This window comes from Carlito syrichta, unplaced genomic scaffold, assembly GCF_000164805.1.
Source record: "Carlito syrichta isolate Samal-C Ts95f unplaced genomic scaffold, Tarsius_syrichta-2.0.1 Scaffold301951, whole genome shotgun sequence".
Lineage (NCBI taxonomy): Eukaryota > Metazoa > Chordata > Mammalia > Primates > Tarsiidae > Carlito > Carlito syrichta.
The window spans coordinates 109203-134433 of record NW_007246047.1 but is presented as its reverse complement, the minus strand read 5'-3'; the positions used below and the strand labels follow the sequence as shown (position 1 = coordinate 134433).

The following is a 25231-nucleotide window of genomic DNA, read 5'->3' as shown; positions in this document are numbered from 1 at the left end:
ATCCCAATTAATGCAGAAAAAGCATTTGACAGAATTCAGTACCCTTTTGTGATTAAAAACACTCAAACTAGATATAGAAAGAAACTGCCTCAACATAATCAAAGCCATATATGAAAGGCCTACTAATATACTCAGTGGTGAAAAACTGAAATCCTTTTCCCTAAGGTCAGGAACAAGACAAAGACACCCAGTTTTGCAACTTCTTTTCAACATAGTATCAGAAGTTGTAGCCAGAGTAATTAAAAAAATGAAATAAAATATGTCAAAATTGAAAAGGAAAAAGTTAATTATCTTTGTTTGCAGATGATATGATTTATATGTAGAAAACCCTAAAGGTCTCAACACACACACAAAAAAACCCTGTTAGAACTAATAAATGAATTTAGCAAAGTACCAGAATACAAAGTCAACAGGAAAAAAATCAGTTGTGTTTCTGTGCCCTAACAAGGAATAACTTATAAAAGAAATTAAGAAAAAATTCCATTTACATTAGCATCAAGAAAAATAAAATACTTAGGAATTAACCAAGGATATGAAAGACTTTTGAGAAAGTAAAACATTTTTGTTTTTTAAACTGTTTTTGAGATGCTGGGCATGGTGGCTCACACCTATAATCCCAGCACTTTGGGAGGCTGAGGTGAGAGGATTGCCTGAGCCCACGGGCTCGAGACCATCCTGGGTAACATGGCGAGACCTCGTCTCTACAATTAAAAAAATAATAATTTAGCTGGGTGTGGTGGTGCATGCCTGTAGTTCCACCTACTTGGAAGGCTGAGGTGGAAGGATCGCCTGAGCCCAGCAGGACGAAGCTGCAGTGGCCGTGAGCATGCCACTGTACTTCAGCCTAGGTGACAGAGTGAAACTCCGACTCAAAAAAAAAAAAAGTGGTTTTTTTTTGAGAGAAAGTATAGAAAACATAAATAAATGGAAAGACCAAAGACAGTGGTCATGGATCGAATCACTTAATATTAACATGTCAGGACTATCCAAAGGGATGTACAGATTCAATGCTAACTCTATCAAAATCCCAGTGTTTTTGGCAGACATAGAAAAATCATCCTAAAGTCCTTTCGGAATCTCAAGAGATGCCAAATAACTAAAACCGTCTTGGAAAAAAAAGAACAGGGCTCGGTGGCTCAACCTGTAATCCTGCGCCTTTGGGAGGCTGAGGTGAATGGATTGCCTGAGTCCGTGGGTTCGAGACCCGCCTGTGGAACTTGGCAAGACCTCATCTCTACAATAAATCAGAATGAGCCGGGCGTGGTAGCACGCGCCTATAGTTCCAGCTACTCGGAAGGCTGAGGCGGAAGGATCGCCGGAGCCCAGCAGGTCGAGGCTGCGGTGGCCGGGAGCGGCCACTGCACTCCAGTCGGGGTGACAGAGTAAGACTCCAACTCAAAAAAAAAAGAACAAGGTGGTAAACTCATACTTGCTGATTTCAAAACTTAGTACAGAGCCACATCAATTAAGACAGTGTGGTAGTGGCATAAAGAAAGGCAAATAGATGAAGGAGATAGAAGTAAATCCTTGTGTATATGGTCAGAGAAGGATAGCAAAACCACTCAGTCGGGGAAGGACAGTCGTTTCACCAAATGGTGCTGGGTGGGCCAACTTGATATACACATGTAAAAGAATGATGTTGAACCCTTACATAACCCCACATATAAAAACTAGTTCAAAATGGATCAGAGACCTAAATGTAAGATTTAAAACCACAAAACTCAGAAGAAAACATGGGGGAAAATTTCATGACAGTAGATCTGGCAGTAATATAATACCAGTGGCACAGATGAAAAGAATAGACACATTGGACTAGCTAGAAATTTAAGGCTAGGCATGGTGCCTATAATCGCAGCACTCTGGGAGGCCAATGTGAGGGAGGAGGAATCGCTTGAGCCCAGGTGTTCAAGATGAGACTGGGCAAGCAATTGAGTGAGTTACTGTCTCTACAAAAAAATTTTAAAATTAGCTGGAGGCTGGGTGCAGTGGCTCAACCTGTAATCCCAGCACTTTGGGAGGCCAAGGCGAAAGGATTGCCTGAGCGCCCAGGAGTTCGAGACCAGCCTGGGCAACTTGGTGAGACCTCGTCTCTACAATAAATCAAAAAATAAGCTGGGTGTGGTAGCATGTGCCTATAGTTTCAGCTACTTGGAAGACTGTGGTGGAAGGATCACCTAAGCCCAGCAGGTCAAGGCTGCAGTGGCTGTGAGCAGCATGCCACTGTACTCCAGCTTGGTTGGCAGAGTGAGACTTCAACTCAAAAAAAAAAAAAAAAAAATTTAGTTGGACATGTCAAAATTGAAGTGAAGCAGATCATCTCTGTCTGCACTTGATATAATTTATATGTAAAAAACCCTAAACATCCCATGCAAAAAAACCCTATGCCTATAGTCCTAGCTACTCTGGAGGCTGAGGTGGGAGAGTCACTTGAGACCAAGCATTCAAGGCTGCAGTGAGCTATGATCGCACCCCTGCCTTCCAGCCTGGGCAACTGAGTGAAAATATAAAAGTGGCCAACAGGCACAGGAAAAAGTTGCTCAACATCACTAAAAATTGGGGAAAAGCAAGCCCAACCATAATGAGTTACCTGACTGCCACTTCATACCTGTTTGGATGACTTTTACCAGTTTTTAGAACCTCACCTGAAAATAACAAGTGTTGGCAAGGATGTAGAAAAGTTAGAACCCTTGTATACTGCTGGTGGGATTATAAAATGGTACAGCTGTTATAGAAAACAGTGTGCCAGTGCCTCAAAAACTTAAAAACATAGCTGTCAGCAGTTCCACTTGTGAGTATGTGCCCCAGAAGAACTGACAACGGAGCTATGAGCAGATACTGGGACACCCATGTTTATGGCGGCATTATTCCTAGCAGCCAACTGTGGAAGCAACGCAGGCGTTCGTCAGTGGTAATGGATAAACAGAATGCACTGTATATACCCACAGCAGAATATTATACAACCTTAAAAATGAAGAAAATTCTAATGCATGCTGCTGCAACGTGGATGATATATGAAGCTGTTAAGCTAGGTGAAGTCTACTAGCCAGATAAGGACAGATATTATATGAATCCACTCATGATGTACTCAAGGTATTCGGATTTATACATAGTAAGAGAAAGTGGAATGGTGGGTTGCCATGAACTGTGGAGGGGCAGGGATTGAGAGTTTTTATTGGGTACAGAGCTTCAGTTTTGCAAGAGAAAATATATTCTGGAGATACATGGCAGTAATGGTTGCACATTGGTGTAGATGTACTTAATGCTACTGAACTATACATGTAAATATGGTTAAAATGATTTCTAGAAAACAGTCCTAAAGAAATGCAGGTCTCTGTGTTACCTGAGATAGAATTTGAGATGATGTTCTTCAAGATGCTCAGTGAATTAAGAGAACTTAGACAACTCAATGAAATCAGGAAAATCACATGGGAAGAAATGGCAAATTTTATGTGTATTTCACCCCAGTTTTAAAAAATAATTAAGAGAATCCAACAGTGGTTTGTTTTTTGTCTTTGTTTGTTTTTTGGTTATAATCAGCAGTTGAAGTTACTCAGCCAGGGTGCTTCCGTCCTATCAGGGGACACATGGCAAATGTCTGGAGACATTTTTGGTTTTTACAAATTGGCAGGGGTACTACTGGCACCCAGTAGGTGGAGTAGAGGTCAGGGGTGCCTCTGGATATTCTGCAGTTCACAGGCCAGCCCCCATAGCAGATAACTGTTCAGCACCAAATGTTAATGCTGCAGAGGCTGAGAAACCCTGAAATAGACAGATGACCAATCGAAAGCCTAAAGAGGATTTGATATGATTAGATCTTTGTTTTGGGGAAGAAAAATGATGACAGTGTGAAAATTGGATTATGCAGTGAAAATTGAGATTCATTAGGAGGAATATTAATCTGCTGAGGCGTGCCACAGACTGGGTGGCTTAAACAACAGAAATTAATTTTCTCACAGTTCTGGAGGCAAGAAGTCCAAGATTAAAGGACTGGCAAGGTTATTTTCTGGTGAAGCCTTTCTTCCCAGCTTACAGATAGTTGTGTTCTCTGTGTCCTCACGTGGTTTGTCCTCTGTGTGCATTTACTTTGGTGTCTCTTCCTTTTCTTAGAGGGACATCAGTTCCCTTGGATTAGGGCCCCATCTTTATAACTTATTTCCCCCATTAAAGGCTCTGTCTCCAAATAGTCACACTGGGAGTTAGAATACGAACATAGGGATTGGGTTGGGGGACACAATTCTGTCTATAATCTTCTGCTCTCTGGTCTCCCAAATCTGTGTCCTTGTCACACTGAAAAGCATTCACCACATCGCAACAGCTCTGAAAGTCTCCATTTATTCTAGCATCAACTCCAAGTTCAGAATCACGTCTAAATCATGTAAATCAGTGTAGGTGAGGCTTGAGGTGTGATCCACCCGAGGCAAAATGCCTCCTCAGTTGTGAGCCTGTGAGACCAGACTAGTTGATGTGCTTCCAGGACACAGTGGTGGGACAGGCATAGGAAAGACATTCCCATTCCGAAAGGGAGAAATCAGCGAGAAGAGCCTCAGGGCTTTCAGACAAGTCCAAAACATAGCAAGACAAACGCCATTAGGTGTTCAGGCAGAGAATTCTCTTCTTTGGCTTGGTGTGCTGCCCTCCAGGACCCCTTGGGTGGTGGCTTTGCCCCTGAGGCCATGGTTAGGGGAAGCGGAGGTGGCTCCACCCTGTCAGCTGAGGAGTAGACAGCCTTGTCCTCACTCTGAAATTGATGACTTGACAACTCTGTCCCCTGGCTCTGTGTCTCGCTGGCAGTGGCAGCCCGTGGATCTCTGAGTTGTCCCTGTGGTCATTCGTCCTTTTCTTGTAAGGCGAAACCTGTTTCTCTCCAATAGCTCTACTGCCAGAAGTCTGACAGCCTTCCCTGATTTATTTCATGCCTGTTCTCTTTAGTCCAAAGTGGCAGTGTCTTTTCTGCCATAATCCTCCCTCCGTTCCTGGCTTCTGCTGAGATGGCGGCTTAAATCCGTGGGTAATGTCTCTCTGGAGTGATTGCCATATCTTTGATGTTCTCTCCAGGGATTGCGTTCTCATTTGTTAGAGTGTGTATAGGCTGAGTTTTCTAGGTCTTTAGTTTCTGGTTTGCTTAACAATTCCTCCTTCATTCCTTTCTCTCCTTTTGCGTTTGCCGTCACTAAAGAGAAACCAGGTGGTACCTTCCACACTTTTCTCACAAATCTCCTTTGCCAAATATCCAAGGTTGTCACTCACAAATTCTGCCTTCCACAAAATATAGGACACGGTGCAGTCAGTTTCTTTGCCACTTTATAACAAAGATGGCCTTTCCTCCAGTTTCCAGTGACTGGTCTCTCATTTCCATCCAAGATTGCGCCAGAATCACCTTTAGTGTCCATATTCCTGCCAGCAGTCCCTTCAAGGCCATCTAGGCTTTTTCTGTTGTGTGCATGAAGTCTCTTCAAGCCTCTGCAATTCCAATTCCAAAGAGACTTCTCCACTTTTAAGGATTTGTTACAGCGGAACCCAGCTTTATTATCCAAATCTGTGGTAGTGAGGATTCTCCAGTTAAAACCAAGAAGATGCATGTAAGCATAAGGGACTTTTTGTGTTTTTTTAAGTCGGGGTCTTACTCTGTGGCGCACAGGCTGGAGTGCAGTGGCACAATCATGGCCACTGCAACCTCAACCTGCTGGGCTCAGGCAATCCTGCCTCAACCTTCCAAGTAGCTGAAAGTAGGGATGCATGCCCCCACGCCTGGCTAATTTTTTAATTTGTTGTAGAGACGAGGTCTCAGCAAGTTGCCCAGGCTGGTCTGGAACCCCTGGACTTAGGCAGTCCTCTTACCTCCACGTCCCAAAGTGCTGGGCTTAGAGGCATGAGCCACCACACCCAGCAATATATAGGACATTTATTAAGAAGGATTGGCTCATGCAAATACGGATCCTAGTGAGTTCAAGATATGTAGTGTGGGCTGCTGGAGACTCAGCAGAGCTGACAGTACAGATGAGGTCTGAGGCAGTCTGCTGGAGAATTTCATCTTGCTCAGAGAAAGCCTGTCTTTGTCCTGTTTAGGCTCTCAGCTGATTGAATAAGGCCCACCCACGTCATGGAGGGCAGTGTTCTCCTGAAAGCTCACCAATCTAAACAGTAGTCTCTTCTAAAAACCTCCTCCAAACTGATGCCTAAGATTGCTCATCTATAGGTGGTAATGATAATAGTCTCGATAAGAGGAAAGGAGGACAGCACCAATAGGGTTAAAAAAAAATTGCACATGAGAATGGGTATAACCATACAGAAGGTAATTCTGTTGGATCTGGGAGTAAGTGCAAGATTTCAAGCCTTTGTTTTTGGAAAGGCGGTGGTACCATCTTTCCAAAATACCTTGGCTACGCATAGAGCCATATGAGGGATTTTAGAAGTCTCTGTATCCAGAGTGCATACCAATTAAATCTGAGTTCTGGATGTGCGCACGCACACACACACACACACACACACACACATTTTTGAGTGGGGCCTTGCTATGTTGCCCAGGCTGGAATGCAGTGGTACAAGCATAACTCACTGCAACCTCGAATTTTTGGGCTCAAGCAGTTTTCCCATCTCAGCCTCCTGAGTAGCTGGGACTATAGATGTTACACCACCACACCTGGCTAATTAAAAACAATTTTTTTATAGAGATGAGGGGGGTCTCACCATGTTGCCCAGGTTGGTCTCGAACTCCTGGCCTCAAGCAGTCCTTCTGCCTTGGCCTCCTAAAGTACTGGGAATACAAGTGTGAGCTACAGGAGGTACTGTGAGTCACTGTATGGCTCACCTCAGTACTTTTTAAAACTCCCCGGGCGATTCCAGCATGTAGCCAGCCTTGAGAACCACTGTTGAGAGAAGCAGAACAAAGGGAAGCCTTTAAAAACTGCTCAACAAAATCCTGGTGTACGTGAGCCTAGATTTCATTGCTGTGTTTCTTTTCCTAGCTGGCCTCGGTCGCACGGGCACTCTGATCGCCTGCTACATCATGAAGCATTATAGGATGACAGCAGCAGAGACCATTGCGTGGGTCAGGATCTGCAGGCCAGGCTCAGTGATTGGACCTCAGCAACAATTTTTGGTGATGTAAGTAGACAGAAAGCTGCTGTGAGTCCACGGGGAACATGTGGGTCTGGAAACTGATGGGCAGTGGAGTTTTTCGTAGTCTCCAGGAACAACAGATAGTCTGGTAGAAAGAAGTTGTTTGTATGTCCTCCTGGAAAGCAGTTTTTTTGATGTTATTTAAATGCTCTAGGAAGCAAACAAGCCTCTGGCTGGAAGGTGACTATTTCCGTCAGAAGTTAAGAGGGCAGGAGAATGGACAGCACGGAGCGGCCTTCTCCAAACTCCTCTCTGGTGTTGATGACATTTCGATACATGGGGTGGAGAATCAGGACCAGCAGGAACCCGAACCGGTAATCACACCATCCGGTCATGCTGTTGTTACTGCTTTGGCTGCTGTTGAGACCTCTCGGGGCATGGAGAAAAATGTAGTTAAAAGTAATAAAGTACCTTCTGAGGGATGATCGTCACACAGGTTTTTATATTATATTTATAACCCTCTCTAAGACCTTTTTACTGAAAATAACATAAGTTTGTGTGTCCATAAAACTGAAGTTTTCTTTACTTACTAGGTACGGATGGGCAAAAGAGGACTGGGAAGTGAGCTCTCGGCGGATTTAGTTGCTTTCTTGCCCTCACCCCTCTCCCTGTTTAGTGATAGCCGATTTAGGGAACCAGTTGTTCTCAGATGGAGAACTTTTACAGAACCAAGGGCTTAGGGGGTGGTGGTACTAATGAGTGATGGTAAGTGGATTGTGAATTTTTTTATTTTTTTGAGTTGGGAGTCTCACTCTGTTACCCAGCTGTAGTGTAATGGCATGATCATGGCTCACCACAGCCTCCTAAATTCAAACAATCCTTCTGCCTTAGTATTTCAAGTAGCTGGGACTACAGGTACATGCTATCACACCTGGCTAATGTTTTTGATTTTTTTTGTAGAGGTCGGGTCTGCTATGTTGCCTAGACTGGTCCCCGACTCCTGGGCTCGAGCTGTCCTCCCATCTCTGCCTCCCAAAGTGCTGGGATTACAGCTGTGAGCTACCGTGCACAACTCGGTTGTGAAATTTTAAAGAGTGTTTTTTCAGAATTGAAAGGCCAGCATACCTCTTCGCTGTCACTATGTTTCATGATGAAAGTACAACTGGGTTCTGGTTCTCTGAAATCCAGCTTTGGCGGTCTTGAAATATGACCTGTAACTTGATTTTTGAAAGGAAAAAAACATTATAGAGTTCGCCAGGATTTGAAGGGTCTGTATGTATGTGCTTACGTGGATAAGTAGCTGCTGTGCTGTTCTGCATTAGTGCGTGCAACTTAAATCATTAGCTCAGTGTTGTTTTACTTATACAGTACAGTGATGATGACGAAATCAATGGAGTGACACAAGGTGACAGACTTCGGGCCCTGAAAAGCAGAAGACAATCAAAAGCCAACGCTATTCCCCTCACGTGAGTCTTGGTTCCTTTGCTGTAGCTGATGCTGTTTAATATGTAGATGGGGTCCTTTGTGAGCGGTTTCTTTTATACATTTTTCTCCGTAGGCACAAGTCCATTTTGCCACTTTGAAACGATTGTGTTATTTAAAACCTAGGGTGCCGACCTCGGAAGTGCCCCACTGTCCTTGGCTTATCTTCGCCCGCTGTTGTCACCTCATGAGCCTTTATAGGTGGGAAGACAACATTAGAAATGCTTTTTCTCCACGGGTAATCAGCACAGACATCCTTAACATAGTGACTACAGTGTAAAGCCCAGGACAGCAGACTTGTCTACAGTTATTAAACTGTCACAGACAGTGCAGATCATTTGTTTTGACGTGGTGGAATTGAGTCATTTGTGACATGGTAGCTTAATGTCGTATTGTTTTGGGGGACAACAGTGAACTGGTCTAAACTATATTTCATGGGCTTTTTCCTTGTTTGGGGATTATTTTCACATTATAGAAGAAGGTTTGACTTGAGAATAAGAAATGTTATGTTTACCGAGTATATAAATGGCCACATGTACTTTCTTGTGATCGTGTGTTAGTTTGGATTCAGCCGTATGGGCTGTCCCAGATTGTGAGGCAAATATGTAGACTCAAAACACGTGCCCATTGTACTTTTTCTAGGCTGTTTTTGGTAGGTGCTCCCACTTGTGCCGCTGGATTGATTTCTTCCTTCTAGTTACTTCCCTTTTCATTGTGGGCATCAGATTTCCAGCCACCTTTTTTTAGGAGGGTGATGGAGCTAGGTCATTTTAATCAGGGAGTATCTTGTAATATGGTAAGGAGCTGATGACATAATAAGTCATTTATATTGGCAGAGAGCAGCTTTCTTTTTCATTAAAAGTGATTCTCCCTTGGTATGTCTTCATAATCACAAAATTCTGAAGTAGAATTACACACGAGGGATGTGTCGTCATGGGTTGCTATCCTGGAAGGTTTTTAAAGAACCTGAAGCAAGCCGGGCTCGGTGGCTCAGCCTGTAATCCCAGCGCTTTGGGAGGCTGAGGTGAGTGGATTGCCTGAGCCGGCGGGTTCGAGACCCGCCTGGGCAACTTGGCGAGACCTCATCTCTACAATAAATCAAAAAATCAGCTGGGCGTGGTAGTGTGTGCCTGTAGTTCTGGCTGCTCGGAAGGCTGAGGCAGAAGGATCGCCGGTGCCCAGCAGGCCGAGGCTGCGGTGGCCCGGAGCAGCCACTGCACTCCAGTCTGGGTGATGGAGTGAGACTCCAACTCAAAAAAAAAAAAACCCTGAAGCAAAGAATCAAATTTTCCAATATGCGTTGCCTTTTGAATGTCAGGCATTGGTTTTGATTACAGGCATTTATTAAGCATTCTTTTTGCAGCTTCATGGTACTCTCGTCAACTAGTCTGCTTTAAGAACGGTGCCTTTTGTGTCATTTATTTAACTCTAGAGCCATTTTGTTTTTAATTTCCTTAAAAGTTTTCATCTAACTGGGCACAGTGGCTCACGCCTGTAATCCCAGCGCTTTAGAAGGCTGAGGTAAGAGGATTGCCTGAGCCCACAGGTTCGAGACCAGTCTGGGCAACTTGGTGAGACCTCATCTCTACAAAAAATAGCTTTCATCTGTGCCCAGGCTTTTTTGGTTTGGTGGTTTTTGTTTTTATTTTTTTGAGTCGCGGTCTCACTGTCACTCAGGTTGGAATGTACTGGCACAATCACGGCTCACCGCAGCCTCAACCTCCTGGCCTCAGGCAGTCCTTCTGCCTCAACCTCCCCAGTAGCTGGGACTACAGGGGCTCACCACCATGCCCAGGTAATTTTAAAATATTTTTTGTAGAGGCGAGGTCTTGGTCTTGCTGAGTCACTCGGGCTGGTCTCAAACTCCCAGGCTCAAGCAATCCTCTCACCTTGGTCTCCCAGAGGCTGAGATTATAGGCATGAGCCACCATGCCTGGCCATCTTGTGCCTTTTGTTCATAAGTCAAGTCGCGAGTTAGGGGATGCAACTTCTGCTCAGTTAAAAGTTCTTGTTAAACAGGACTTAGAGGAGATTTCCATTAGTCACCCTGTGAGTCTGTTTCCCTCCTAAATTTGTTTCTGAAGAGTTCAAATCAGTTGACACTCTTTTCTAGAAAAGTTGAGACTGTAAAATTCTCCTTCATAGCTGAGGTGATAGGTTTATGGTAATGAGAAAGGAAACAACAAATGAAGATCACAAGTTTAAATATCTTCCTTCCACAAAAGCAGCAGCTTCATATTGTTGGAACCATTGTGACCCTTTCCCCAGGATATGGTAGGTTCCCTGGGATAGAAGTCCAATGGAATTATGATGACTGAAACTTTAGGAAAGACCTGCCTTCTGTGTCATCATTTACAGCCAAGTTAAAATCTTGTTTAACTGAAATCCAGTTTAACTGAAGCAAAGTTAAAATCAAACAAAATGGTAAAAGTTGTTTAAAAAAGAAAGAGGAAAAGAGTTAATTCAGAATTCTCTTTTGTAATTGTAATCCTGAAATCAATAGGATAACCCCACAGACACAATTAACAAACTTTTAGGCCACACTTTTAAAGAAGAAAGCAACGTGCTGGAGTTTTTCTAAGCTCTTAATTACCGTGAAGACCCACAAGGGCAGAGCTTTTAGATGATTTGGGACAAAACCCCCTTCCTCCTCTTCTACTGAATTTTTGTTAGCTCCTCCTCCCTCCAAGTCTTTGTTGTCATTTTAGAAATGAAAGTCCCTCGGGAGGCAGTGTTTCCTAGCAGCTTAGGTTGGAAAGTACAAACTCAGCTCCTGCCTCCTGATTTTGACTCTTATATTACCGTGTTTCAATATTGGTACTTAGTCTTACAAAGACAGTACTTACAAGAAGAAAAGTCATTGAGATTTTTTGTTTGTTTTGAGTCGAGGTTGCACTCGGTCGCCCAAGCTGGAGTGCAGTGGTACGGTCAAGGCTCACCACGGCCTCAACCTCCTGGGCTCAAGCGATCCTCCTACCTCAGCCTCCCGAGTAGCTGGGATGACGGGTGCACACCATTATATCTGGCTAATTTTAAAATTTTTTTTGTAGAGACGAGGTCTCACTATGTTGCCTAGCTGATCTCAAACCCAGTGAGTATTATTAGAAAGTTATAGGCCAGGCTCGGTGATTTAGCCTGTAATCCCAGCACTTTGCGAGGCTGAAGCAAGAGGATTGCCTGAGCCCGCAGGTTCGAGACCAGCCCCCGGCAACTTGGCAACACCTCATCTCTACAATAAATAAAAAATTAGCCGGGCATGGTAGCGCGTGCCTGTTGTTCCTACTACTTGGAAGGCTGAGGCAGAAGGATCACCAGAGCCCCGCAGATGGATGCTGGGGTGGCCGTGAGTGTACCACTGCACTCCAGCCTGGGTAAGAGTGAGACTCCAGCTCAAAAAAAAAAAAGTTATAGTCCATGAAATATGATTCCAGTGTTTGGCTTCTCTTCTATGAATGGTCACTACCTGTGGAGAGTTAATGTGTTTAGAAATTGTAAAATAGCCATTTGTTTAGAGAGCTGACTTGATTCTGACGACCATGAAGATAGTAAGCCACGTAGCACCGTGACACTGATCTGATCTTTTGAACTTGATGGCAAGTATAGCATCGGTGGTAACATAGGCTTGGGAGGTTTATAATTTAAGCCATGCCACCTGTCTCTCTGCGCACTGGTCATGTCTGCTAGGCTTGTTAGGGTTAAGTGATGGGATGCATGCATGAAGAGTGGCATTGCATTCTACACGGGTGTCAAGTAAAAACAGAAGTAATTAGCCCGGAAAATCCCTGAAGTCCCCTGAACAGGGCAGTGTCGTGTCAGCAAGGGAAAATGATTCTTATGTTGTGAGCTTTACTAGAGAAACAAATAAAAATCTATAAATGCAGACACTGAATATTCAGGCCTTTAAGATAACAGTTCAGTCAGGAACTGAAAATGAAGGTTCAGGTGAGTCAAGAACGAGTTCTGTAGTGTTCCGAGGCCATTTCGTCTGCTCCATTAAAGTATTAAGCCTCTGTGGTCTTCACATATGTATTAGTAGATTTGGGGCTTTGCAGGACATTGAGTGAGATGGTGTATATCTAACTTGCAGGATGAGGTTAGGTTTTATTTCACATCTACCCTTCAATATAATTCCTCTGTACCATGAAGGTCACCTGGCAGGTAGCTTTTAACAGTGACAATGGTGAGGTCAACAGTAAAAATGACGTAGAGAACGCAGTTAGTCATTTCCAGCTTGATCCAGCCTGGTACTCAGCATGCAGCAAGTGCTTCATGGAGTCTTTCGTATGTGGTCACAGATGTGTCCAGATGATTCTTTGGAAGGAGCTACTATCCTTCCAAATGGAAGGAGGTTTTTTCCTCATTGCTAGAACCCAGCCCAGTGGATTAAGAACCACCAGGCTGAAAGCCATGTTGTCGTGCATAAGGAAATGAGTGAGGAAGACAGCCGAGAGCTGTACAGCATGGATACATCTGTGTAGTTCTGCTCATTCCGTGTTGCCAGGGTTGGGTCTGCTTCTGTCATCGAGTGCAGGCCCGCCCACCTCTGATGCCACAGGAGTGTATTAGGACTCCGTTGAAATGAGACCAGTTCTGCTGCACCATGTTCATTTAGAATTGTGCCTCCTGTGATCTTGTTCATTAGTCTGGGTTTTTGCTTTTTTGCTTTTGGCTGTTGAGCTTAGCTTCCTTTTCCCCTGTGTCTGGTTTAGTTTTCTGTGTGTGCATACCTTGTGCTTTTTAAAGAGTTCCAATCATTTTATCCATGGCCGATTTCAGTATCATGGAGTGAATGCCATGGGGCATTTGTCCCAGCGAGGGGCAGTTACCCAACTAGAGATGAAGTGTAGCCTTTTCACCCCAAAGTATCAGACCTGTTTAAACTGAAGGTGGCCTTTTTTCTGCCTCCAGCGTAAAATGGCAAGACTTCCCCCTGCTTCCCACCCCTTTTCAACCCAGTTGCTGTTCTGGGCCTTTAGGGTGTCTAAAATGCACGTGCAGCTTGACTGATTGATTGATTGATTGACCGATCTTGTTATTTGTTTGGGGTCCCAATTTGAACGCCTGTTCTTTCCCCTTCGTCCCTTTCCAGATGTCCCCTAGCTGTGCTGGCCTCTGCACTGTGTAGTGTTGCCATCTGGTGGATTGTCTGTGACTACATTCTTCCCATCCTGCTATTCTGTCTCGATGGTTTCAGAACACAGTAGCCATCAGGACCCCCTGGCAGAAAGCTGCTGTGTAAGTGTCCCCTTCCACTTCACTGCTTCGCTCACTTCGGGTGCCTGGTATGGTTCTCACAGTGCATGTTTTTTCACCCTTGCCGACGCCTGGCTTTGTTGGTTTGCCTATTCTCAAAGGTTCTTTTTCTGAATCTTTTCGATTAACGGGACGGTGGTGGGAAGGAAGGGCTTTACTCTTCCTTTCGTAGTTGGGATATTAAAAATAACGCATCTTGTTTTTAAGTTGTGCTTAGTCTTAACAGATATTTCGAACTAGCGATTGATAAGACCCCAAAATAGTTTCTCTTCCTTATTGAGAGTGTTCAGTTAGCTTGGGATGATTGGGGTGATTTCCTTCCAGTCACATTCCCTCTCGTCTTCTATGTCTTGAATGTGTCCTTTCTGGTCTAGCAGAGAAGAATTTTTCCCTCTGTTCTCCTTTCGGTAAAGATTTAATTTTGTAGCCTGGAGGTCTGGTGACGGTCTCGTCCTGGGTTGAGCTTCTGAACCTGCCATCTCACCTCAGCTCCTATTGGTCTCTCTTTAGTATGTAGAATTTCCTACTCTGTCTCACTGCATTTCCTCCTCCTTAGGGAATACAGTAAGTACCATTTTCAAAACTTGATGTTGAGTGAAAGTAGGAAGGCAGAGCAGAGGCTGCCTGGTTAGGTTTGGGTGTTTCCTTATGAGAGGCACTGACTCCTACTTGTCTCCTTTCCTCGAAATAACCAGGATGTCTTTATGAGGTTAACGTGCACGTTTTTATTCTCTTGCATCCTTGAAATGATGACCTGAACAGTGAAGAGGCTTCTTTTCTGCAGCAAATGTGGCAAGAAGCCACCTAGGGAACAGTATGGTTTAGATGTAGATCCCTAAGGGCGGGTGTGTCCTGTGCCACTGGGTGGACCACCACCACCCTTTTATGTCTGGGCTACATTCTTCCTTCTCTCAAACTTTCTCTTTAACTTGTATTTTAAGAATTTCTTCTCTTGTCTTTGCTTGATTCGGAAGTAATAAAATAATACAAAAGTTCCTTCCAAGATTTTTCCAAAGTAAAATTCCATTGCAGCCAACTCTGGTACTTGGTGGTTTCATTGAATGTTTTCAGATGACTCTGAGAAATTTAAAAATCAAGCAGATTCCACTCTTTTCGAAATTAAGGAAAGCCTGATTAACATGTTCTTGTTTATGGCATTTTCTTGAACATCTTATTCATATAAACTTATGGAATGTTCAGATGTGCTGTATTTCTGAGGTGGATGAACCTTTTAGGTGTTTTTTCCCCCTTTATTTCTCTTAGGAAGCTTTGGTGTTCATATATTCTGACTCTCAAGGGCATCGTACATAACAGAGATTTATTTTTGAACTATTCCACATGGTAAAGGCCTTCTGAATGGGTGGAGTGAGTTGTTTATAATACTTAGGCACTTTGTGGTTGTATTCTCATTCCCCAGGTAAGTTGGGTTTTTTATTGTTGTTTTATTTTGTTTTGAGTTGGGAGTCTCACTCTGTTGCCCAGGCTGGCATGGTGGCCTGTTTACAGCTCACCATAGCCTCGGGCTTCGGGGCACAAGCAATTGTCCCACCTCAACCTTACAAGTAGCTGGGACTAAGGTGTGTGCCTGCTAATTCTTTGGTTTTTGAGCCAGAGTCTCACTCTGTCACCCAGGCTGGAGTGCATGCTCACGGCCACTGCAGCCTCAGCCTGTTGGGCTTAGGTGATCCTTCTACCTCAGTTTTTCAAGTAGTTGGAACTAGAGGTGTGCACCACCACGCTGGTCTAATTTTTTTATTTTATTGTAGAGGTGAGGTCTTGCCAGGCTACCCAGGTTGGGCTCAAACCCCTGGGCCCAGGGAGTCCTCTCACCTCTGCCTCCCAAAGTACTGAGATTATAAGAGTGAGCCACCGTGCCCAGCCCGTAAGATGTTCTGAATGGGCGGAGTGAGTTGTCACTGATATTACCTAGGGACTTTGTAGTTGTCTTCTCATTCCCAGGGTGAGTTTAAAATGGTCTCTACCAGCCTCTTTTCTTTTCAACATTCTACGTAGGCTGCACTCTTCTGTTGGTGTTACTGACGTCTGCCATTGCATTTCTAGACCCACGCCGAGTGTTACTCAGTTTATTCTGAGTAACTCATCCGGAAGTTGCAGAAGCAACACAGTCCGATGACTCCAGTGGTGTGAACACATGGAGTCTTTGTAGCCCCCCGTGGCTGCCTCTGCGAGTGGCTTTTGGTGGTGAGGCCACGACTTGGGAGTGCCCTCGTTTTCAGCCTCCATCTCTGCGGGCAGACAGTGCGGGTGGGGCAGCTCCACCAGGTGGGCTGTTCCTGGAAAGGCTCCCATCCCCGGTCACACCTGGAGAATGAGGCCACCAGCGCGTCAGATGCTAGGCCGGACTCGGGTGGCGGGAAAGGCCCCCGGAGGTGGCGGGGCCCCGGGCCATCGCCTTGCAAGCTCTTTCAGTGGCTGTGGCAGACAGTCGCTGTGCACAGCGCATGGTTGCTCTGGTGGGTTCTTGTCTTGGAATTGGACATTCGTGGTCAAGCATCTCGGGAGAGACCCAGTTTTCCTGTGTTTTGCGTTGCCGTGGGCCTTGAGTTGCAAATTTCACCGGATCCGAAACCGAGAGAGCTGAGGGCTTAGAGGCGCTGCAGAGAAGAAGGTGAGCTACAGTGCAGGCAGGAAGTAAGCAGGGCTGAGGATGTGGCCAGGAGAGCTGGACAGGAGGGAAGAGTACCTGCTGACAGTGGCTCTGAGAGACCCCTGCAGTCGGCGGGGTTTGGAAGGCAGGAGGGGGTGAATCCCCAGGTTCCCGGTGGCAGAGGGACACTTCCCTTGCTCTTGGCCACCTCACCAGGTGCTGCCTGGGAGGCTGTTGCTGGAAATATCTCAGTGTAATTGCCAAGTTTTTTAAAATTTTTCTCCCCACTTTATTGACGCATAGCCTACAGAAAAGATAACCGCTCTGTTGTCAGTGCAAGCAACTGGAATCTTCTCTGGTGTAATTGATGCATTCTAAATTTTTTATTATTCTCTTAGTTTTAAAGGCCCAAAGAAATTACTAGCTGCGAAATGTTATTCTGTTATCTCACATTCATTTATACTAATTTTCTTGAAAAAGAAATACTTTTATATAAGGCCCATTTCCTATCAACCTGAGAATTACTGTTTAATTTAGCAGTAGTTTCTTGTTTTGAATAGTGTTTGAACATGGTAGTAGTAGTTAACTTGAGAAATCAGGACTCAGATTTCCTGGTGTTTTGGTTTTTTTCTCATATTAGTGATTTTATGCTGTGATTGTTGTCTAGACTTGTGGCCATCTGTGGCCTCAGATTATTTGAGAAGTAGGTGCTGTATTTCAGAAAAAGCCAATATGAGTCTCATCTTCTCCGTGTGTGGGGAGCCGAGGAAGGGGAAACAGAGAGGCCATGCCAGCCCCAGTCCTGAACTTTGGAGTAGCAGTGAAGCATCAGCATTTTTTTGTTTCGTTTTCTTGATGCAGAATTCTAGAATCAAATTCTTAATAGAGACAAATATTTCCTCCTTGCTTACTATAATCAGAAATAACTTTCAGGTCTGGCGTTGCTGGCTCATGGTTGTCATCCCAGCACCTTGGGAGGCCAAGGCAGGAGGATCACTTGAGGCCAAGAGTTCAAGACCATCCTGGACAGCATAGCAAGACCTCGTCTCTATTTTTTAAAATTTAAATTTTTAAAGAAACGACGAAAGAAATAATTTTTAAACAGTTTCTTGTTTTCAGGAGTAGAATTCATAAACTCGGGCAGCAGATGCCTCCTTTGATCCTACAACTCGGCCCACATATGCTTTTTCCATTTTGTAAGAATATTCAAGTCTTCAGATGGTCACACTGTAGGGTAAGTGCTGAACCAAGCGTTGGCTCGTTTACCCAGGATTTGTGTCCCTCTGTGAGGGTTAAGGCTAGTGTTTGTGGGGCTTTCAGAAACCCTACATGGATGAAATGGAACCGCAAGGAAGCTGCTCCCCCCATAAACGGACCCAGTGGTACTGCAGGCTGTGCTCTGGTTCTGGAAAGCTCATTGCATTTTTAGCGATGAGAAGTTTAGCAGTTTACTGCGTGCTGGGTATGCTTTGTTTCGGATCATCCTAAGTTTGTAAGAATTTACTCTCCTTTACCAGATGAGGTTGTTCCTGAAGCCCTGGCTTTGGTTATTAGCCAGCATGGTTGGATACGCAAGCATGTGAGGGAGGGTGCGCATTAGTTGTAATGGTTTCTTTTTGCTCTTTTGAGCTGGATCCTTGTGCGTTATTTGCCATCTCACCTTTAAGTTTGAATGTGAGAGAGGGCGGCTTTTAAGTGAGTGTTTTCTCTTTCAGATAAAAAAAAATCGATACATAAAAACAAGGGATAGCTAGCCAGACTTGGTGACTCATGCCTGTATGTAATTCCAGCACTTTGGGAAGCTGAGGCAGGAGGATCACTCGAGCCTAGGAGTTCAAGACCAGCCTAGGCAACATAGCAAGACCTCGTCTCTACAAAAAAAAAAATCAAAAAATTAACTGGGTGTGATGGCGTGTGCCTGTAGTCCCAGCTATTTGGGAGGCTGAAGTGGGAGGATCACCTGAGTCCAGGAGGTCCGAGGTTGTGGTGCGCTATGATCATGCCATTGCCCTTCAGCCTGGGCAACAGCGTGAAATTCTGCCTCAAAAAAAAAAAAAAAGTATATGCCGTCCAGTTTGACAGTGATTCTTTCTTAAAGAAAATAATTTCTTATAAAATCTTTTGAAGCCTGGCTCGGTGGCTCAGCCTGTAATCCCGCGCCTTTGGGAGGCTGAGGTGAGTGGATGGCCTGAGCCCAAGGGTTCGAGACCCGCCTGGGCAACTTGGCGAGACCTCATCTCTACAATAAAATCAAAAAATAAGCCAGGCGTGGTAGCGTGCTCCTGTAATTCCGGCTACTCGGAAGGCTGAGGCGGAAGGATCGCCGGAGCCCAGCAGGTCGAGGCTGCAGTGGCCGGGAGCGGCCACTGCACTCCAGTCTGAGCGACAGAGTGAGACTCCAACTCAAAAAAAAAAAAAAGAAAGAAAATGGTGAGGTCAAAAGTCTGTGTCTGTAGACACTCCATTGTGAAAAGATGTAAGAGAAAAAGAGGCTATGGTGTGAATATTTGTGTCCCTGCAAAACTCATGTTAAAATTTAATCCCCAGACAGACTCAGTGAATCAGTCTGTAATCCCAGCACTTTGGGAGGCCGAGGCGAGTGAATTGCCTGAGCTCACGGGTTCAAGAGCAGCCTGGGCAACTTGGCAAAACCTCGTCTCCACAATAAAAATTAAAAAAATTAGCCGAATGAGATAGCACGCACCTGTAGTTCCGGCTATTTGGAAGGTTGAGGTGGAAGGATTGCGGAGCCCAGCAGGGGTGGCCGTGAGCCTGCCACTGCACTTTAGCCTGGGTGATGAAGTGAGACACCAACTCAAAAACAAACAAAACAAAACAAAAGGAAAACAACAACAAAAGAACGTAATCCCCAATGCAGTAGGGTTAAGATGTGGGGTCTTTAGAAGGTGATTAGGTCATGATTAGGTTCAAAAAATCTTTTGATATCTTCTGCTGTTTCCCAATGATAAGTTAAAGAGGAAAAAACAAAGGACCCTCTATTTATGAACAGTGTATTCTGCTTGGACTTTTATTTGAGGGTTTGTTGGTTTTGGGTTTTGGTTTTTGGTTTGGTTTCTTTATGAGGGTGTTATTTTCTTATTTATGTATTTGTCTTCTGGGCAGTTATTCTCATGAGCACTGATTCCTTAAGATTTTTAGAGTTTAGTTTAAGGAAGGCTTTACAAAATTTAAGTGGTTTCACTTTCATTTTAATGGTTCTCATAGATTTAGTAAGTAGTTATAATACAGACAAAACTCATATTTTGCTTGAGCGTATTTTAGAGTTTTGAAATGTTATGAAATTAGTACTCATTTAGTGTTTATTACTACGCTGAAGAGCGAATATGGTATAGCTCTTTCCTAAATTTAGATTTTTATCCTTTAGAATTTAGGGTTTCTTAATGATGTCTTATTTCATGACTAGAAACCTGAGTATCTGCTTTTACTTTGGGCACAAAGATTTGTTTGGCTGATGGATTTCTTTGGTGTGGGAATTGCTTAAAATGCCAGGTCATTTGGGTTTTCCAAAGCAAAATCACTCTGGTTATCTCTGTGTGTGTGACCTTCAAAGGGAACTGAGGTGCTTCATTTCAAAAGGCCTCGATGTAAAAAAGTGTTTTAGAATCTTGGTGTTCATGGAAAAAAATTATATCGATTCTCAATAAAATAATTTGCACTGAAGTGCAATAATATCTCTGTCAAGTATTTGAAAGTTGTTTCAGTGAATATAATCTTATCTTTTCCAACTATTTTCAGAGTAATTCTTCAGTCGAGTGTTCAGAGCTGTAAAACATCTGACCCTAACATTTCTGGCAGTGCAGGGATTACTAAAAGAACCACCAGATCTGCTTCAAGGAAAAGCAGTTTTAAAAGGTGAGAAAAGAATCCTACTCTACTGAAAAGTTGCAAGCATGGGTTTTCCGGTTTCACCTTTTGGACCCTACTTCCAGAGAGGAAATGAGGTTCGGAGAAAGCAGAGTCCCTGTGATGGGAAATGCAGCCAGCATGTTTTCCTTGTTTCTCATCTAAGAACGTCTGGACCATTTTAATGTCAGCTTTTGTTTTGCTTTTTCAGCAGTAATTCTGGACACTGGAATTGTGGTCTCTGGGCCACACTATGGGAATGCTTTAAAGTTAAGACTCTCCAAAGTGTTGTCTGTCAGGCCTTGGAGGAAATCCTTTTGTGTGTATGTCAGATACAACATAGTTGTTGGGACTTAGCTGCCAGTTAATGTGGTGGCGGTGGACATGTGGTGACTCCGGTGAGTTTGGGGATCCAAACAAAGCCTCTGTGTCCCCTTGCCGCAGTCCCACCCACAGGTGCTGATTTCTTCACTTTCATCCCAGCCACCTTTATTAAGTGTAGGCTTTGGCAAGAAAATGGACATGTTCTGGGACCACGTCAAGGGCTCATTGTTATCTTTGGATAGTTCTTGTAAAGTGAAGGCACACTTCTGTCTTTTTTTTCTGAGTTGGAATCTCACACAGGTGCCCGGGCTAGAGGGCAGTGGCACCGTCATGGCTCATCGCAGCCTCAGTTTCTGGGTTCAGGTGATCCTCCTGCCTCGGCCTCTCCAGTAGCTGGGACTACAGGCGCATGCTACAATGCCTAACTAATTTTTTGATATTTTGTAGAGAGGAGGTCTTGCTATGCTTCCCAGGCTAGTCTGGAACTCCTTGGGCTCAAGCAATCCTCTCGCCTTGGCCTCCTAAAGTACTGGGATTACAGGTGTAAGTCACCATGCCCAGCCTCAATTTTGAAGTATTCCGAAAATAGATCCCCTTGGAAGGGAGAGTAGATGTCTCAGGAGTGGAGGGTGGGCACCCTTTTCATATCTGTATATCTTTGCTTGGTGCTGGCAACCCTGCAGGCCTGCCTTTGCACTCATGGCAAACTGTAGTGGCCTGAAGATAATCAGAGCCAGACTCTGAAATACCCCCTGCAATTGCCCTGGCTTCTGTTAACTTCCCTGCCCTGTAGCTTTGAGGCCCTGGGCCCACAGGCATGTCGTCAGTGTGCAGCTAGGGCGCAGCAGCCTTGATACACCTGGGATTCCGTGTATTTTGCATTTTACAGAATTGTTCCGTGTTTCCTCCATGCTGATTCACTTTTCTTTGTACAGTCTCACTACATACTGATACTCACATGAGAACATGACAGTGCTCCAGTACGAGTATTTGAGAATTGTTGCGCTCTGACTCATGAATTTAGAGTTTTAAATTTTTCATTAGAAATGTATCAAATATTTATACTCTTTTTCACTCTGATTTCACTTGAGAAGAATATTAGAGGAATGCTGACAAATGGTCAAAGATGTAGGTACATTATAACAATATCATGTGTTTATAACAGCAAGAAATAGGAAACGGGCTAACGATTGTTAAAGTGCACTGAAAAAAATTAGGAATCATGCTTTTAAAGAACATCTAATACCTGGATAAGCATTCACGAAGTACTGAGTGAAAAGAGCCATACCTAAAACTCTGAGGTATTACTCTGATTTTGTAAATGTATAACATACTATATATGTACAGAAATACAAAGATGCATAAACGGAAATATTTATAGGTGTATAAATAAGAGAAAGAAAAAATATGCCATAATTCTTGCAGTTCTCACTTCCGGTTGCTGGGACCGTTGGGTTTTTTCTTCTTTTTTTTATCATTTTCTTTTCTTTTGTTTTTGTTTTTTTTTTTTGAGTTGGAGTCTCGCTCTGTCATCCAGACTGAAGTGCAGTGGCCGCTCCCAGCCATCGCAGCCTCGGCCTGCTGGGCTCCGGCGATCCTTCCGCCTCAGCCTTCCGAGTAGCTGGAATTACAGGCACGCGCTACCATGCCCGGCTTATCATTTTCTTAATTTCTCATTTTTCTATAATAAAGGGGAGGACATGGAAATATTTTAACGTTGACACTTTCAGGTGAGTCAAAGATTCCAGTAAAAAGCCTGCTGATGTGGATAGTCGATTTTGCTACATCTTGAACGAATGTCTTGGTAGGTTTGAGGACACTCTTTGTAACTTTGTAGGAAATTCAGGCTTCTGTTACGGTCTAGTGTGTCTTGCCTGTTAATAATTCTGCTTTTTGCATTTTTGGACTGTGCCTTTTAGGTTACAGAGGGTAGAGTCTGGGAGTCCCGCTGGAGCTTGCCAAGTCTTCCTGTTTTCCTTTGAGGAGGGTTGGCCCTGCCTCGGTTTTTCTGTCTAGGTCTTGTTGCTTTTTCACTCTCGTGATCTAAATGTGCGCTCCTCGGGAGACGTGGTGAGCGCCCCCCTGAGGTCCCCGGACACGATGCTCCGGGGCTGTTCATGGAGAGCTCAGGCCGAATGACCTGGACTGGATGTTGAAATGGCCCAAAGCAGTTTCTAGGATTTGTGGATAGCACTGAAGGCCAGAAAGCCTTATTAAATTCCGAGATGAACTTTCAGAGATGGTTTGGAGAGCCAAAGGATTACAACTGTGAGAGTCGCTCGGGGTCACAGCTCACGTAACCACCTCTCTTCATGCTTCCTTTTGTTTGTTTGGTTGGTTTTGTTCTTTGCCTCTTGGGCTTCGGTCTGTGTTCATCTGACCTTAACTGTTAGCTGCCTGCAGCTTTCAAAAGAAAGACAAATCCATGAGGTACGGTTGCCAGGTCTCAGAGGCAGCCATACTTTGGCCTGGAGCTCTTAACCCAGAGAGCCTCGTTCATTTTTGGTTGGAGGGTCATGAGAGAATTAACATACCTGGGGCATAATCTGAAAAACAGTATGAGCTAAGATTGTTGAATAAAGCCAAAATATTGAATTGAAATCCTTTATCTAAACCGCAGTACCAAAAGCAGGCCATTCTTCTGGTGTGCTTCCATCCGTTTCTTCAGGGCACCAGGCTGCCGGTCCACTGTGTGCTTCTCGTGGGTTCCCCTGAGCCTCCTCTTCTCAGTTGCAGGTTGATGTTCTCAGTCGTTCTTGTCTCCGTGGTGCATAGGAATTTGACCTTCCGTTCACATTTTCCGTTCTGTTCTTAGGGGCTTCCAGGATGAAGACTCCACCTCAGCTCACTCTGCACTCAGTTGGCTCTTTTGATTTCCTTTTTTTGTTCTTTTCTGAGCCAGGGCCTTACTCTGTTGCACATGCTGGAATACGGTGGCACAATCATGGCTCACTGCAGCCTCGACCTCTGGGGCTCAGGAAATCCTTCCTCCTCACCCTCTCCTGGGTAGCTAGGACTACAGGTGCACACCACCACACCTGGCTAATTTTTTGATTTTTCTGTACAGACCAGATCTTGCTGTGTTGTTGCCCAGGCTAGCCTCAAACTCCTGGGCTCAAGCAATCCTCCTTCCTCTGCCTTCCAAAGTGCTGGGATTACAGGCGTGAGCCACCGTGCCTGGGCCTCTTTTTAATTTTTTGGTTTACTAAGAAGCTCTTCAGCTTTTGAGAGTTTTTCACAGACATGTCAAAAGAACAGTTACTTGGGGAGCTGACAAAAAGATGAGTGTTGTCCTAACTATTTGTTGTTAGAGAAAAAAATGGCTGCCATGTTTCTCATGGCAGGTGATGCATCCCTCGTGCGTCCACGTGAGCCGTATGCCACATTGAGACCTGAGTCCGGGTGGTCCCTTCTCCTTCTCTCCCACAGGTCTCAGGAGGGAGATGAATTGGCTTCTTTGCCCCCCACTTCTCTTAGAGCCTTAAATCCATTTAATGTGTCTTTTTTTGTGTCGGAGTCTCACGCTGCTGCCCAGGAGTGCAGCGGCACGCTCATGGCCACCTCAGCCTCGACCTGTTGGGCTCAGGTGATCCTTTCGCCTCAGCATTCCAAGTAGCTGGAACTACAGGCGAGCACTGCCTCGCCTGGCTTATTGTTTCATTTATTGTAGAGACGAGGTCTCATCAAGTTGCCCAGGCTGGTCTCGAGCCCCTGGGCTCAGGCAATCCCCTTGCCTCGACCTCCCAAAGTGCTGGGATTATAGGCTTGAGCCACTGCATCCGGCCTTAAGAGTAAGCCCTGTTCCATCAGACTGGCCTGTTTTCTGTGTTCTCACGTTCACTCCCTGGAGAGCACACACTCTTCGGATGAGTGTTGACATTCCACGAGGCTCGGCTGAGGCTCACAGCCCTCACGCATGGCATTCCCTTCATGTCTCTCCTGCTCTTCTGCCAAGTGTGTATTTCCACGAGCTGCTACTGTGGTTTTCAGTCAGTCTCCTCTATTTAAAAAAAAAATTTAACTTCATCAATTTTTTTAGGAAACAACCACGTTCAAGGGACTTTTAAATTCCATGTTGCGTCATTGAGAACTGTCACTTTCTGCTCCAGATGCCAGACCAGCCTAGTATCCGTGGCTTTGAGGTGTCTGTACTTAATCACATCGTGGGGGAGATCAGTGTTCCAGTTCTTTACCTCTAAAACCATAGCTGTCTTCATGAGCCCTTCTGCTAGGCGTGCTGCGGGTAGCATTTCTTTAACTTTATGTCTTGACCTCGGAGCTTCAGATCCTGGTGCCTGTCCCATTGCCTGTGTGCTTTCGTTTCACTCCAAAAGCACATCCATGGAGGAGTCCCTGAAGGTTCTTGCTTCGTGTTCCTTTGTAAAATGCTAGCTCCCTCTGATCTTTTCAAACACTAATGTCCCTTTGAAATTTCAGAGACTTTCCCGCTGGATTTCACCAGCTGACCTGCACGCCTTCACTCAGTCCTCTGCTGGCTTCTCCAGGAACCAGATGATCCTTGGAATGCTCTGCCTCTGACAGTGCGGCAGCATCCCCATGGCAGGAGGAAGTGGCTTTTCGTTTTGTTTTGTTTTTTTTTGAGTCGGAGTCTCACTCTGTCGCCCAGACTGGAGTGCAGTG

At 44.7% G+C, this 25231-nt stretch overlaps 1 protein-coding gene across 1 annotated transcript in view; it reads left to right on the top strand.

Moving 5' to 3' along the window:
• The window catches only part of CDC14B (cell division cycle 14B), a 78979-nt gene that overhangs the window by 51802 nt on the left and 1946 nt on the right, over positions 1–25231 (top strand). The window contains exons 10-13 of the mRNA XM_008055760.2: positions 6966–7104; positions 7274–7433; positions 8428–8525; positions 20159–20275. Of these exons, the coding sequence (XP_008053951.2) occupies positions 6966–7104; positions 7274–7433; positions 8428–8525; positions 20159–20275 (514 nt within the window). The remainder of the gene's footprint in view (positions 1–6965; positions 7105–7273; positions 7434–8427; positions 8526–20158; positions 20276–25231) is intronic.